The 15,622-nt window shown below is 37.2% G+C and overlaps 1 protein-coding gene and 1 long non-coding RNA gene across 18 annotated transcripts in view; one reads left to right on the top strand and one right to left on the bottom strand.

Annotated features, from left to right (window-relative positions):
• Positions 1–14,791, bottom strand: part of LOC125252417 — a 25,840-nt gene extending 11,049 nt beyond the window's left edge. Inside the window, exon 1 of the long non-coding RNA XR_007181222.1 lies at positions 13,594–14,791. This is a non-coding gene — a long non-coding RNA (uncharacterized LOC125252417). The remainder of the gene's footprint in view (positions 1–13,593) is intronic.
• epb41l3a (erythrocyte membrane protein band 4.1-like 3a) overlaps positions 1–15,622 on the top strand; it is a 59,270-nt gene that overhangs the window by 33,298 nt on the left and 10,350 nt on the right. For 6 of the 17 annotated variants that reach the window (XM_048165681.1, XM_048165679.1, XM_048165682.1 and 3 more), the window contains 9 exons: positions 2,257–2,316; positions 4,751–4,962; positions 5,338–5,385; positions 5,903–5,938; positions 6,495–6,560; positions 8,602–8,790; positions 10,351–10,443; positions 10,649–11,593; positions 14,800–14,898. In XM_048165681.1, coding sequence (XP_048021638.1) covers positions 2,257–2,316; positions 4,751–4,962; positions 5,338–5,385; positions 5,903–5,938; positions 6,495–6,560; positions 8,602–8,790; positions 10,351–10,443; positions 10,649–11,593; positions 14,800–14,898 — 1,748 coding nt within the window. The remainder of the gene's footprint in view (positions 1–2,256; positions 2,317–4,750; positions 4,963–5,337; positions 5,386–5,902; positions 5,939–6,494; positions 6,561–8,601; positions 8,791–10,350; positions 10,444–10,648; positions 11,594–14,799; positions 14,899–15,622) is intronic. The other 11 variants (XM_048165684.1, XM_048165686.1, XM_048165688.1 and 8 more) reach the window with 8 other exon arrangements.

Raw genomic sequence — 15,622 nt, 5'->3', positions numbered from 1 at the left:
TGTCAATGTCTGTCTATCTATCTATCTATCTGTCTATCCATCTGTCTGTCTATCTGTCTGTCTGTCCTCTGTCCATCTGTCTGTCTTTCTGTCAATCTATCTATCCATCTGTCTATCTATCCATCTGTCAATCTATCTGTCTATCTATCCATCTGTCTGTCTGTCAATCTATCTATCTGTCAATCTATCTATCTATCTATCCATCTGTCTGTCTGTCAATCTATCTATCTATCTGTCTATCTATCTGTCTATCTATCTATCTATCTATCTGTCTGTCTGTCTATCTGTCAATCTATCCTATCCGTCCATCTGTCTGTCTGTCTATCTGTTGTCCTCTGTCTGTCTATCTGTCAATCTATCTGTCTATCTATCCATCTGTCTATCTATCTATCTATCCATCGGTCTATCTGTCTGTCTGTCTGTCTGTCTATCCATCTATCTATTTATCTATCTGTCTGTCTATCTATCCATCTGTCTATCTGTCCATCTGTCTATCTGTTTGTCCTCTGTCTGTCTTTCTGTCTGTCTATCTATCTGTCTTTCTGTCAATCAATCTATCTATCTATCTATCCATCTGTCTGTCTATCTATCCATCTGTCTATCTGTCTGTCCTCCGTCCATCTGTCTGTCAATCTATCTTTCTGTCAATCTATCTATCTGTCTGTTTGTCCTCTGTCTGTCTTTCTGTCTATCTATCTATCTATCTATCTATCTATCTATCTATCTATCTATCTATCTATCCATCTGTCTGTCTATCTATCTGTCTTTCTGTCAATCTGTCTATCTATCTGTCTGTCCTCCGTCCATCTGTCTGTCAATCTATCTATCTTTCTGTCAATCTATCTATCTATCTATCCATCTGTCTATCTATCTATCTGTCTATCTATCTATCCATCTGTCTGTCTATCTATCCATCTGTCTATCTGTCTGTCCTCCGTCCATCTGTCTGTCAATCTATCTTTCTGTCAATCTATCTATCTATCTATCTATCTATCTATCTATCTATCTATCTATCTATCCATCTGTCTATCTGTCTGTCTATCTATCCATCTGTCTATCTATCTATCTATCCATCTGTCTATCTGTTTGTCCTCTGTCTGTCTTTCTGTCTATCTATCCATCTGTCTTTCTGTCAATCTATCTATCTATCTGTCCTCCGTCCATCTGTCTGTCAATCTATATCTATCTATCTGTCTATCTATCTGTCTATCTATCTATCTATCTATCTATCTATCTATCTATCTATCTATCTGTCTGTCTGTCTATCTGTCTATCTGTCTATCTATCCATCTGTCTATCTATCTATCTATCTGTCTATCTATCTGTCTATCTGTCCATCTATCTGTCTATCCTCCGTCCTATCTATCTGTCAATCTATCTATCTATCTGTCCATCTATCTATCTGTCTATCTATCCATCTGTCAATCTATCTGTCTGTCTATCTATCCATCTGTCTGTCTATCTATCTGTCTTTCTGTCAATCTATCTATCCATCCGTCTATCTATCCATCTATCTATCTATCTGTCTATCTATCCATCTGTCTATCTATCTATCTATCTATCTATCTATCTATCTATCATCTTTTTATTTATCTATCTATCTGTCTGTCTGTCTGTCTATTGTTCTATCTATCTATATCTATCTATCTACCAATTGTAATTATATGTAAAGTTATTGTGATATAAACTGACTCATGTTTGTCCGTCATCATCTCATCGAGTCTCACTGGAGTTTGAGTGTCTGTCATCTGCTTTCCCGTTTGCTCTCCACATCCTCAGTATCATCATTAGCAGACGTCTGTTCTCTGCTGTATGGCGTCTCTGAACAGCCCAGTTTTATTTTCTCTTCCCATTATAAAGAGTGTCCAGACAGAAGCGAGGCTCGCGGCGGGACAGGGATATTGGGCTCACTGTCATTAACCTGTGATCTCAGCTCCTGAGATTCTGGCTTAATTGGATAATTTCTGTTGAGTTGCAGCATAAAGCACATTACTGCACACGCGCTTGAATACGAACACGATTCACGGTGTAAACGAAGACAAACTTGTGTTCAGTGCAGACAGTCTCCTCTCGTTAGACGCCTGATTGAATTACATAATCGTCACATTAAACTGCATCATGATGGGTTTCTATAATTAAGGTAGAAAGGTTATAACACTCTTATTTTTTGACAACTAACACAGCATAGTCGTTAACTAGATAATAACTGGTGCAAGTGTTTAACACTGCAGTGTGTGTGTGTGTGAATCTCCTCAGCTCAGCGGAGTACACCAGTCAACACAGCGACAGTCAATGTAAATGGCACTAGACCAACAGGTAGAGACGTTTCTCTGTATGAAACCCTCAGAACGTGACGCTTGTAGATAAAGAAGACCCTCCGTCTGCTTGTTTGATCTCCCGTGATCACGCGTGTGTGTGTTTGCATGCGCTGGCGGGCTTGTGCTTCAGACCCCTGTTATGATTTTGCACATGCTGTGGCTGCGTCAATCCATCGCGAACAACTCCTAGACAACAATGATCTCTTTTGTAAACTGACTTTGCAAAGTTTTAGACGTTAAAAGGGCTGTATGCTGTCCAAAAACACTTCATTTATTATCCCTGAGCTCTACTAAGATTAAAATAGATTAAACTTTATTGTCATTGTGCAGACTATAAGAACAGAGCCAATGAAATGCAGTAATGCACTTATAGTATAACGTTAGTCGGGATTTTTCATTGATCATTATCCAGCTTCTCTCTGAAGATTATAATTAAGAGTTCTTGTAAACGACTTCTGTAATGACTGACTAACCACTTCACATGTGAACTGTATAAACGTGCTTTGCTGTGCTCACGCGTGTGCTGTGTTATGACATCACAACCGTGAAGATTCACTAACAAATCTGTAGATTTTCGTAGTATATTTTATTTCCAAAAGAAACGAAAAATGTTTTACAGCGATGCCATAGAAGAAGCATTTCTGGTTCCTAAATATAAACGAACCATGATTGCATGATGCTATTAAAAAGGCACTAAAATTCAAGATATGAGGGCAAAAAATGCCCCTGGATGTTTTTTTTCTATAGTTTAGCAATATCACATGAGCAAGAATGCCTTTCTCCCGAATATCAGCACGATTGCAAATGTGATCCTGATTTTATACAACAGTTCAATAAACAATAAGTTAATATTAGGTTACATTTTTAGACACAATATTGTCTTTTTTTGCTCAGTTTCACCAATGAAAATAGTGAAAAAGCCACAGCAGAACTGTTGTTTCATTACTGAATGAACCTGCGGTTTTTAACGAATCGAGTGAGTCACTGATTCAATGACTCGTTTGTAAAGATGGTCACTTGCTCCATTCCTGAATGAATCAGCTGTTTGAATGAATTGGTTGAATGAATAATTCAATGACTCACTCATTACAACAGTGAATTTGTCGCCACCTACTGGTGATTTTACTTTCATATTTAGAGTATCATTTCATTTATCATTCATATTCATGCCACCTCTGAGCTGCATTAAACAGTCCATGTAAATATACATAAGTGCCACTTTTATAGCTTTGAAAGTTTGTGTAATAAATTCTACGTTGAAATTAAAATATTTCTTTCTAAAGCTACTTTTTGTAATGTTTATTCAATGCTTTTCGCATCTAACACAATAATGACTTTAAATAATCTTTTGGGAGGTAATTTCTCTGTTAAAATGCCACTAACATGTAAGATATGACCGCAAAATGCCCCTGAATGTTTTTTTTGTGCTATTTTTACATCATATGATATAGTTTAGCAATATCACATGAGCAAGAATGCCTTTTTCCCGAATATCAGCATGATTGCAAATGTGATACTGATTTTATACAACAGTTCAATAAACAATAAGTTAATATTAGGTTACATTTTTAGACACAATATTGTCTTTTTTTGCTCAGTTTCACCAATGAAAATAGTGAAAAAGCCACAGCAGAACTATTGTTTCATTACTGAATGAACCTGCGGTTTTTAACGAATCGAGTGAGTCACTGATTCAATGACTCATTCATAAAGACGGTCACTTGCTCCATTCCCGAATGAATCAGCCATTTGAATGAATTGGTTGAATGACTAATTCAACGACTCATTACAACAGTGAATTTGTCGACACCTACTGGTGATTTTACTTTCATATTTAGAGTATCATTTCATTTTTCATTCATATTCATGCCACCTCTGAGCTGCATTAAACAGTCCATGTAAATATACATAAGTGCCACTTTTATAGCTTTGAAAGTTTATGTGTAATAAATTCTACGTTGAAATTAAAATATTTCTTTCTAAAGCTACTTTTTGTAATGTTTATTCAATGCTTTTCTCATCTAACACAATAATGACTTTAAATGATCTTTTGGGGGCTAATTTCTCAGACAAAACTGATGTAACTAATTTGCGATTAATTCGAATAATTAATCACGTAATTTAATTCGATTTTTAAAAAAAAATTAAAAATTATTTGGGGAGCCAAAAATGGTTCTTCTATGGCAAGGCTGTGAAAACCCCTTTTTGAAACCTTTATTTTTAAGAATGTATGTAAATAATAGCCTAGTATATTGTAAGTGAACAATTCAAGGCAATGATAATGATAAATATATATATTCTGCAGTTTTAATTCAATAATATAATGCAGTCAGTGTTCACTCTTATTGTTGTTGTAGTGAATGCAGATGCAGGACTGAAGCTCTGTCTGTGTGTGTGTGTGTGTGTGTGTGTGTGTGTGTGTGTGTGTGTAGAGATGGGCACAGCGTTGTACGGCACCGCTAAAGGCATCGCCATGAGTGACCTCATCACCACAGTAACGCCGGAGAAGAAAGTGGAGGAGACGCGTGAAGAGGAGCGAGTGCTGGTGGAGAGTGTGGTTGTGCTGGAGGAAGAGGACGAAACCACGAAGGCCACGGAGGTCTCGCTGCCCAGCCCTCCGACTCCTGCACGCCAGGACACACGGGTACCAAACACGACTTTACTTCATCTTAACCACAAATAATAATCATTAATGTTTCCTGAGCAGGAAATCAGCATGTGACACTGAAGACTGGAGTAATGATGCTGAAAATTCAGGAATAAATGACATTTTACTATATATTCACATAGAAAACAGCTGATTTAGATTGTAATAAGCCTGTTGAACTGCATCAGTTTGGTGAATGTCTGTGTTTTACTGTCTCTTGTTTTATTGGACTCTCTGTTCATTCCACTAATGGAGGTTGACGTCTATAAACTCTGATTATAAAGGCTTCACCTCTTAACGATGGTCACGTCTCCCTGTTTTCTGATAGTTCTGCTTCTCTCTCTGTTCACGCTTTCACTGGATCATGATCAGACTGATTTTACAGACACTGCTATAGACGGAGATTTAACGGCCACCGAGGTTTGTGATCTGTGATTCACGTCATTTCTCATCTGATCTCAGTTCAGATCTCCTCATGAGCTCGAGACTGATATTTGATATCATTCATTACAGGCTCCGGATGACAAAAAATATGTTCTGAAAATGTTCCCATTAAGTTATGATTAGCTGGCTGTTAGCTGATGCTAGAGAGCAGGAATCATATGAACAGCACGTATTAATAATGTCAGACGTGATCGCTGACGTCAGACTGAAGGTTTGTGCATGGCAAAAAACAAAAATGCAATGAAAGATTGCAGTAATTAGATTGCTAATTAAGATACAGCAGGGTTGTTGATGTTCTTATTAAACTTTAATCTGATAATGGCCAATAATCATAATTGTTCTTCAAGAGATGGAAACATTCAAGCCTGTAATGTTAATGAGTTTGACTCCCAAACCGTCTCATTCCTTCATATCAACATTTTCTCTGATGTGTTTTCACTCGTTTGTTCTCATTATGTCATAATATCGCATGTTTTTTGTGTCTTTTGTGCAGTCGGATCAGGAGGACGAATCTGAAGCAAAGACGCAGGTAAGATTTTATCTAAATATTAAAATATATACACATGATTTTACAGAGTAAAACTAATTATTAGAGTATGTTTTACAAGAAAATACTATTTCAGTTTTCTTACAGTTTAATTTAATGGTGTCTCTTGCTGTTTCTTTGTAATTATTTGTGAATATTGTGAGTGAAAATTGTTTTACAGTAAATCCTACAGCAGATTTTTTTTAGTGTAGTTCTGTCTTCTGATTGGTCGATCCAGTGTATAACATTCTTTGAACGTTTATTTGTAACATTCCAAGAATTCAGTAACCATCAATGACATCATAAAAACGTTCCGAAAATGTTGCACTAAGGACATTTTCTGTCAACATTATGAGAACATTCAAATAATATTTGTTGTATAAACGTTGTTCTCAGAACGTTATGAGAACGTTCATCAAATATTCATAATATTATAAGAACGCTCCATAGATGTTATTAAAGAACGTTATATCTTAACATGTACATAATCCTTACGAATCCATAATCCTTACGTCGCTGTAATGTACAAATGAATGAATGGATCTGTGTTTTCCTTCAGCCCAGTTTTATAAGGCGAATTAAAGGAGAGAATGTGTTTGTCAGACACAGTAAGCTGATGTTAGAGGTTGGTAAAGCATCACAGGCCGCTGCATGGACGTGTTTTAACTCTATACTCTATACAATTGGACGATTTATTCTGTCAGCTTCGGTTTCTGCCACTAATGTGTGTTTGGGTCAATGACGTGACGGGTCATTTTGTCCTTAACCCTTGTGTATTGTTCAAATTCACTACCCTTTCGTTACCCTATCTAAAGGGTTAATGGTGCCACCTGGTGATCAACTGTAAAAATTACAAATTTTACCTCTTCCCAACAGGGAAAACCACCAACAATCAAGAATGCATGATTATATGGTGTCAAGGCTTTGCAATCAAAAAATGTCATTATAATGGAAGTCAATGGGGCAAAAACAGCCACGAACAGTAAATGAGGGAGAAAAAATTGAAATTTGATGATGCACAAAAACTAACAATGCATCAAAGCCCCCCCCCAAATCAGTGACATAATTTATGAACTTGGCAAATAAAGAGTAAAAATCCTTGATTTTTTTTAAACATTTAGTAGTTTTGATCAGGACTGAGGTTGATTAACAGATTTATGCAAAAAAAAAAAATTATCTGATACATTTTTACAGCAGTTTAATCTAGTGGATGTTTTCATCCTGAACATAACGAAAGGGTAGTGAATTTGCCCACAGTGTATTGTTGAGTTCTTGAAAAATTTCAAAGCATTTTCCCAAAATATGTATCAAAATAAGATTTGTCACCAAAAATCATTCCATTTGCTGAAACAAAGAGAAAGTTGTGGCCAAATTAAGACTCAAAAGCACCCTATAGTGGATGAAAACGTCCCCAACATAACATAAGGGTTAATAATAATAATAAAAAACACAGATATGACATTCAAAGTATGTAAGGTAGCACAACTAGATCTCTTTTATTGAATCCAAAAGGTTTTAATTATAGTTTGCTTCATATAAAGATATTTTAAAGATTTTGAAGTGTCAAAAGGTCATTCGGTTTAACCGTCCAAAGGCCAATACAGCCATTTCATTTGTGATTAAAATATCCTAAAATGTAATAAATGTATATATTTTATATTCTGGCATGATTTACATCACATATCAACATAGTACAAAATGGTATTAAAATTATGTGTAGAAGTCGTTGCTTTGTTATGAGAAAGAATGTCCGGAAAAATGAATTTCATTGATGTCATTCGGAGTAACCGATATAAAGGGACCATTCTGGATCAAGTCACGCGGTCAATATCGTGTGACAGGATGTGACATGCAAAGGATCACATGGTCATGAAGCAAAGTAACTAACTCTCTCTTAACTATTTGATAAATTCATGTTTTCACTTGATCATACGCATGTCCCGAAACATCAGGTCATTCGGTGCAACCGCTATAAAACATGGAAAATGTTGTAATATTTTAAAAACTTGTACTAAATATAAAATGTTTGATTGTCCTTTTGCTAGCTAGCTAGATATCAACCTGTTAGCATTGTTTGAAAATATTGTCATTTGGTGTAACCAAAAGTGTCGTTCGGTAAAACCGAAATTTTGCTTAAAACGAATAACTTTTTGGTGACAAATTCGGTCCATCTTGTAAAAAATGACAAAAGCAGTGTTAATTGATTATAAAAACCACATAATCTCTCTGTTAACACTTAATAAAACTTCTAAATTAATTATACTCCATTATGTTTTTTTACACTTATTCGTCAGTGACCCGGTTGTGTGTGTTTGCAGTGGCGTTGAGCGGTTTTACTCACTGGAAATGAATTTTAAAGCCTTGTAGTTGAGCATGTGTGTGTCGGTATCATCTGTGTGTGTGTTTGCAGTGCGTGTGGCGGTTCTGACGCGTATTTGCAACACCTCGGGGCATCCAAGACCAAGTCCTATCTATTCGAATGGGGAAGCAGAACGTATTTTTTTGTTAGTTGGGTTATTTGGCAAGCTTATGGCCTACAATGGAAAACAGAATTAAAGACAGATATTGAGTGGAGGGTTTATTGTGTTGTTTTGCGTGTGTGAAGGTCCACACTAGTCCTCCAGCTGAAATACGGATGAATCTCTTGTTGTTCTGGCTTTCTTCAGGAGATCGAGCGTACGCCCGAGGAGCTGGTCAAACATCAGACCAACATCAGCGAGCTGAAGAGGACGTTCCTGGAGGGAGGAGCGGATCGAACGGGTATGACCGAGTGGGAGAAGCGTCTGTCCTCGTCTCCGCTCCGATCGCCTCGTCTGGATGAAGCTCCCATGATTGAGCCGCTGGTGCCGGACGAGGTGAGATCAGCCAGTGTTTTGTGCGGTTCAGATGGAAAACTGCTGTAATTACGGCTGATTGTTAAAAGACAATGTTTTTTGAAATGGATCTGAATGGAGCAGCTTTAGACCAGAGTGACAAACGATTTGCCGCCAACAGAAAGTCTCTTATTGATTTCGTTTTTGTGCCCGCAGTAAAATCAGAGTTCATGGATCCAGCGTTTAGCTGCAATAAGCAGTTCAGACCAGGGAAAATCATTATGTGCCTCTTACATAAACAACAGCATCTGTGGAGGGAAAGACGGGAAAATCCTGTCCTCAATTAGTATCACTGTGTTGAGTTTCTGTAGAAATATCTTGACATCCTTCTGAATTATAAATCTAATTTCACTTAAGAAGAAGAATTTATCATGCTTGGTTACAGAGAAAGTATCACTATTAGACATGTGCCGATATTCGGTAATGCGATATATCACGATAATGAATATGCGCGATATTGTCAAAATACCGTAAATAATAATTTATTACCAATTAATAATTTTTATAATGCATTTAAGAATACTTTCCCCATCAGCCGTATAAAATGCACAACACTGCTGTATGCTGCGTCAAAGGGACACGCGCTCAGATGTAAACAAGCCAAACGTGCACGAGAAGCACATGACGGAACGAGTGAAGGAGACGTGCTGAATTAAGTGCACGTTCACTCTGATGGAACAGCAGAAATGCAGCGGTTACCCCGGAAACCCCGCAAACAAAGCAACTGCTAGTGAAGTTTTTAAAATGCTTCAAACAGCCATTCATTTTTTGTAATCTCAGTGTTGTTCATCACAGCACCAAATACTTAAAGACTTAATAGACTATTTATTTTCAAACTTAAACATTTTTATATTTTAATCTGGACTACAACATGCCCTAATGATTAGAAATGTTCTGATTATTTGTTATTGTTCAGTAAAACTTTGAGACATACGGCTTCATTAGTTAACATGTTAATTCATTATTACAAACTGACAATTAAAAATACTTAAAGCATTAATTATTCTTAGTTAATGTTCATTTCTTAGTTACTGTTTAATAACATTACTAAAATCAAAAGAACTTATTTAATGGACCTGAGATAAAACTAACAATTATTAGTTGTGTTTCCTAACTAACATTAACAAAAAATGATACTTTCTGTAACAAATTTAGCTGTTGATCAATCTTAGTTAATGCATTAAATAATGAGACCTTACTGTAAAGTGTTTCCTGTTGTTCTTTATAGTCTAATTCTTTTGCACTTTAATATGTTTTAAAAATTTTGGTGTATTGTATTATTGTATTTAAACATTCAGAGTTCTTTTTGATATTATAAAGAGTTCTTAAATCTATTATAGTATGACAACACTTTTTTTTTGCAACTTATTTCAATATCGTGATAATACCGTAAAGCTTCAGCAATTAATCGCAATATGAAAATGTGATACCGTCACATGCCTAATCACTATTATATCACTATCTATCTATTCTGTCCATCAAAATCAAGATAGACTGCTCTGCTGCATCATGCATGAATCTTTTTGATTTCTCTTCCTTGAGGTCAAGCAGGAAGCAGCGGTCGAGGACACACAAGAAGTGGCCGCAGCAGCGTTGGAGACGCAGGACGGTCTGAACGACAGGAAGGTTGATGTGGTGAGTGATTCATTCATCCGATTCTCTCCGATCTCTCGATATCATCAGATGTTCATGATCATAATGAATCGTAATGTGTGTCGTTGTGCGAAGAGTCCGACAGTGTCCATCTGTCCAGCGTGTCTGTTTTCAGTCTCGGACTCAGGCGTGACTAACGTTGCTGTTACTCAAGCTTGCTAACATGATCTTTGTGTGTTACATGTAGGAGTCTGACGGGTGGGTCATTATAAACAAGGTTCCTCCGTTTGAACCAGATAAAGTTCCTCCAGTCGAAGCAGGAACGGTTTCTCAAATGATACCAGAAAAGGTACAAGAAAAAGCCTCTTCCGTTGAGGTTCATGTAAAGAGGATGGCTCCAAAAGTACCAGACAAGGTTTCTACGATAGTACAAGAACAAATTGTTCCAATTGTACCAGAAAAAGAAGAGGTTCCTCTAAAGAAGATGGCTCCAAAAGTACCAGAAAAGTTTTCTATGATAATACAAGAACAAATTGTTCCAATTGTACCAGAAAAAGAAGAGGTTCCTCTTAAGAAGATGGCTCCAAAAGTACCAGAAAAGGTTTCAACAATAATACAAGAACAAGTTCCTCCAACTGTACCAGAAAAAGAAGAGGTTCCTCCGAAGATAGCAGAGAAAATTCCTCCGAAGGTACCAGAAAAGGTTTCTACGATACTACAAGAGAAGTTTCCTCCTGAACCCGAAAAAGGTTTATCTGAAGACGTTCCTCCTAAAGCACCACCCAAAATTCCCCCAAAGGTACCAGAGAAGAAACACACCGCCAGCTACAGATTCGTAGCCGCGACGAGCACCGTATCGACCACCGAACCTTCGGAAGACAAACCGACCAAAGCTCAAGAAGGTTCAGAGCAGTTTAGTAAATTTTCCGACTCCAAAATCTCTGACCAAGCCGTCTCCATCAAGGTGATTCCTGTGACGGTGGAGTATCAGAGCATCACCGCTCCACTCATCACCGTGAGGAAGGTCGGGACGCCGTCGCCGTCTGGCGAGGAGCCTGGAGAATCTCTGATGACCGAGATGCGTCTGCGAAGCTCTCCGACGGTCCGCTCTCCGCTCAGATCTCCCATCAGATCCACGGCGGATCTCGGAATGGTGCCGTTTCTCACCAAAACCTCCCCGACAGCCAGAGTGGTAGGATATATCGTCCTCGGCCTGGCTTTGAAAACACAGACAAACTCTGAAGCCAGAGCTTCTCAAACACTCTTGATTTGTGTTGTTGTTTTGGGCTGCCGTCTGACACAAATCCCTCTGGCTGGAATTTGCTGTCGCACTTCTTTCTTAGAGCAGGAACCTTGTTTCTTTCCTTCATCCACTTTTATTTCTCTCCTTGTTTTTGGGAATGCCGCTGCTTTGCTTTTAGTCATGTCTAAAGGAACGGCAGGATCTTTATTTTGCACTCTGGCTGCTGCTGGATATGTGTGTTTTATTCGTGAGAGAGTCTGTCAACAGTGCCCAGCTAACAGAGAACGTTCCTGCAAGGTTCTCCCAAAGTTATGAACAAACGCTTTCATAGTAATAGTTATCTGGTTATCTATTATTTGTTCTCAAAACATTAGCACAAAAACAATGTTTTTTTTCTGAAACATTTTGGTTGGATGTTCATCTAACACGTTTTAAATGTTGCTACTTGTTTTAGAATGTTCAGAGAAGATTCAAAAGCAACGTTCCCAAAATGTTTGCAAAAATGGAATGTTCCCTTCAAGGGTTAGTTCACCCAAAAATGGAAATAATGTCATTAATTACTCACCCTCATGCCGTTCCACACCTGGAAGACCTTCATTCATCTTCAGAACACAAATTAAGATATTTCTGATGAAATCCGATGGCTCAGTGAGGCCTGCAGAGCGTTATGAATCTTTTGTGTTGAATCAGTGGTTCGGAGTGCCAAAGTCACGTGATTTCAGCAGTTTGGAGGTTTGACACGCGATCTGAATCATGATTCGACACAAAAGATTCATAACGCTCCGAAGCTTCCTGAAGCAGTGTTTTGAAATCGGCCATCACTAAATGTCTTTATTTTGTTTTTTTTGGCACACCAAAAATATTCTCGTGGCTTTATAATATTAATATTGAACCACTGTACTCACATGAACTGATTTTAATATGTTTTTAGTACATTAATGGATCTTGAGAGAGGAAATGTCATTGCTGGCTTTGCAGGCCTCACTGAGCCATCGGATTTCATCAAAAATATCTTAATTTGTGTTCCGAAGATGAACGAAGGTCTTACGGGTGTGGAACGACATGAGAGTGAGTAATTAATGACATTATTTTCATTTTTGGGTGAACTAACCCTTTAACGTTCACATAATCAAGAAAAAACATTTTAAAAACTGGATGTTTTGAACATTCAGAGAACGTTCAGAAATAATGTTCTTAACTTAATGGGAACGTTAGCAAATCCAACACCGTGTCCTAACCAGACGCGCCACGACACGCGATAAAAGGTATCTTTTCCATGTTAGAGGGATAGTTCACACAAAAATGAAAATTCTGTGATCATTTACCCTCGAGTAGTTCCAAACCTGTATGAATTTCTTTGTTCTGCTGGTCAGAACAAAGATCAGCAGAACAAAGAAATCTCGCCACCCATTTTCTACTATAGAAGGAACAATAATGGTGGTCAATGGGGGGCGAAATCTGTTTGGTTACTGAAATTCCTCCCAAATATCTAAATTCATACAAGTATGGAACAACTTGAGCGTGAGTAAATGATGACATAATTTTCATTTTTGGGTGTACTATCCCTATAATGTCCAACGCGACGGCGACACGCGATGATTCTAGTTTAGAAGCGGTTTATATTTTTCTGCGACGATCGCGGCTGGAACAACTACACAAAGTATGGCAACGATCATCTCAGGTACTGTTTATGTGCTTTATTTAATGTTCAACGCGTCTAGTGTGAGTTTGAATATCATTTTAGTGTCTTTTATAGCCGTACTAAAAGCAACAACGGACAATTTACCTCAGATATTCAAAATAAATAAAAGGAAACAAAAACGTTAAAACTATCAACTCATTGTGAACAGACAAGTGTATTCTATGACAAAGATTGTTTCAGTAACTCAAAATGTATTTTGAATAATGCTAAAATGGTGTAATATTCGTGAATTTGATCATGTACTTACCCTTTTTCGTTGCGAGTGGCGGGAACTTGCCGAGAAACCCCGCCTACGCGCTCTTCTGATTGGTTGTGATTTTTGATTGACGTCGTGGACAGACAAATAGTTAGTCGCTGGAATCTAATCGCGTCGACACGGTGTAAATACAGTAATATACAGATATTTATGAGTCCAAACACTTTTTAAGGTCACAAAACATTCAAAAATCACGTTTTCATAACTTAAATATGTTCTTAGAATGTATTTTTGTTAGCTGGGTGAACCGATGTGTCTCTGTGTAATGAGTGAAATGCTGCTGAAGGTCTTAATTATAAATAAATATGTGATTTTTATTCATTTTAATGAATAAAACTTATGCATCTTCTACAGACATTGCTATACAAACAGTGCGGTCAGTGTGTGAAAGATTATTTTATATTCCTCATATCACATTCAATTTAGTTAGCTGTTTAATTATTCATTAGCTGCAGTGTCTATGGTGATGACGCCACCTGCTGGCCAAGTATCGTCATAACACCGGATCTTACTTAGTCTTTTGTATTTAATTTTTGCCTTCTCCGGTGCAGATATATTAACATTTACTTTTACTTGAAAAGCAAAATGGCTGAAAAATGAATAATAAATAAATAAGTTTATGCTTTAAACAAATCTGCCCGTGGGGTCAGAAAAATCAACTTTCAACAAGATTATATTTCTGACCCCATTGGCAGATATTTGTTCTTTGCTGTACTCAAAAAAGAAAAAAAAAAAAAAAAATTTTGAAACTAGTTTGCATTACTAGATTTTTTGCAAAAATACCTTCATCATCCATATTTAATGTTGCCATATGTCTCTTCTTCTTTATGTAGAGTTAATTTTACTCTTCCTAAAAGTCTACAATCTTAGCACCAGGTTTTATTCCTGCAGAACTTTCAGTTTGTTGGCAGCGCCACCTACTGGCTAACAATATAAATAACATTTCTGCTCATCATAACCATAACATCTGCTCGACCGCACCGTTTGCATGCTTGGCTTCAGCTTCTTTCAGCCTCTGATTTTAAGCATGCATTTTTATTAATTTTATTTCATGCACTTCTTTGCACAATGCATATTCAGTGCAGCCTCTTATGAACGACAGACCCTTCACTCTCCTGAAATACCCAGAATGCTCTTGTGCGTGTGCGATATGAACTCTGTCGTGTGCTTTAATGCTGTGTGTCTCTCTGTGTTCAGCCTAAGCCCAGTTTCGATGAGATGTCTCCTGAGCTCACGGCGCTCTTACAGTCCACACGCAGCTGGGCTCCGTCTTCATCTCCGCTCGCTTTACACAAGGTGTAGACTTCAGACTTCACATTAACACACATGTTGATCTGCTGCTCTGAACGTGTGTTTGAGTGTACTAAAGTCCACATATTAAACCACAGATTAAGGTTGTATTCGTCTGTCCTTGTTCAGCCTCTGTCTCTGTCAGACATCACGTCATCTCAGCCCATCGCTCTCATCTCGCAGATTTACAAGCACAGATCATTTGTGAAGACCTAATTACTGACTGAATAGCCAGAAAAAGGAGGAGAAACAGAACGTAGTTGTTCCTCTCAAGGTTTTAGTCTGGTTTAGATCAATATTTATTGTGGAAAGCACTTTCCACATAAATTAGCTGTTGAATGCCAGCAGAGTTGTTATTATTAAAGCTACTAAAAACGTTTTCAGTAAAATAAAATATTAATATTAGGAAAAAAGTAAACAAAAATGAGATATGTTGCCTTGGCAGCTAACTGAAGCAAGCAAAGTTTAAATAGTAAAATTACTGAAAATAAAAAGCTAAATAAAATATTACAATTTGGGGTTAGGGGGTTAATTTATTTTTATTTCAGTTTTAGTTTATTTCCAGTTAATAATTTTAGTGCTTCAGCTTAAGCTGATTTCAGTTTATTGCCAAGGCAACATAGTTTAGGAAACGAAAACTGAAATAAAAAGCTAAATAAATAAAAATAATAAAAATAAGCTAAATAGAAATAAAAAAAGTAATAAAATGACAAAAGCACACAACAAAATT

Source organism: Megalobrama amblycephala, linkage group LG18, assembly GCF_018812025.1.
Source record: "Megalobrama amblycephala isolate DHTTF-2021 linkage group LG18, ASM1881202v1, whole genome shotgun sequence".
NCBI classification, from domain to species: Eukaryota; Metazoa; Chordata; class Actinopteri; order Cypriniformes; family Xenocyprididae; genus Megalobrama; species Megalobrama amblycephala.
Note: the sequence above shows the minus strand (reverse complement) of the source record. Positions and strands in the feature narration are given on the sequence as shown.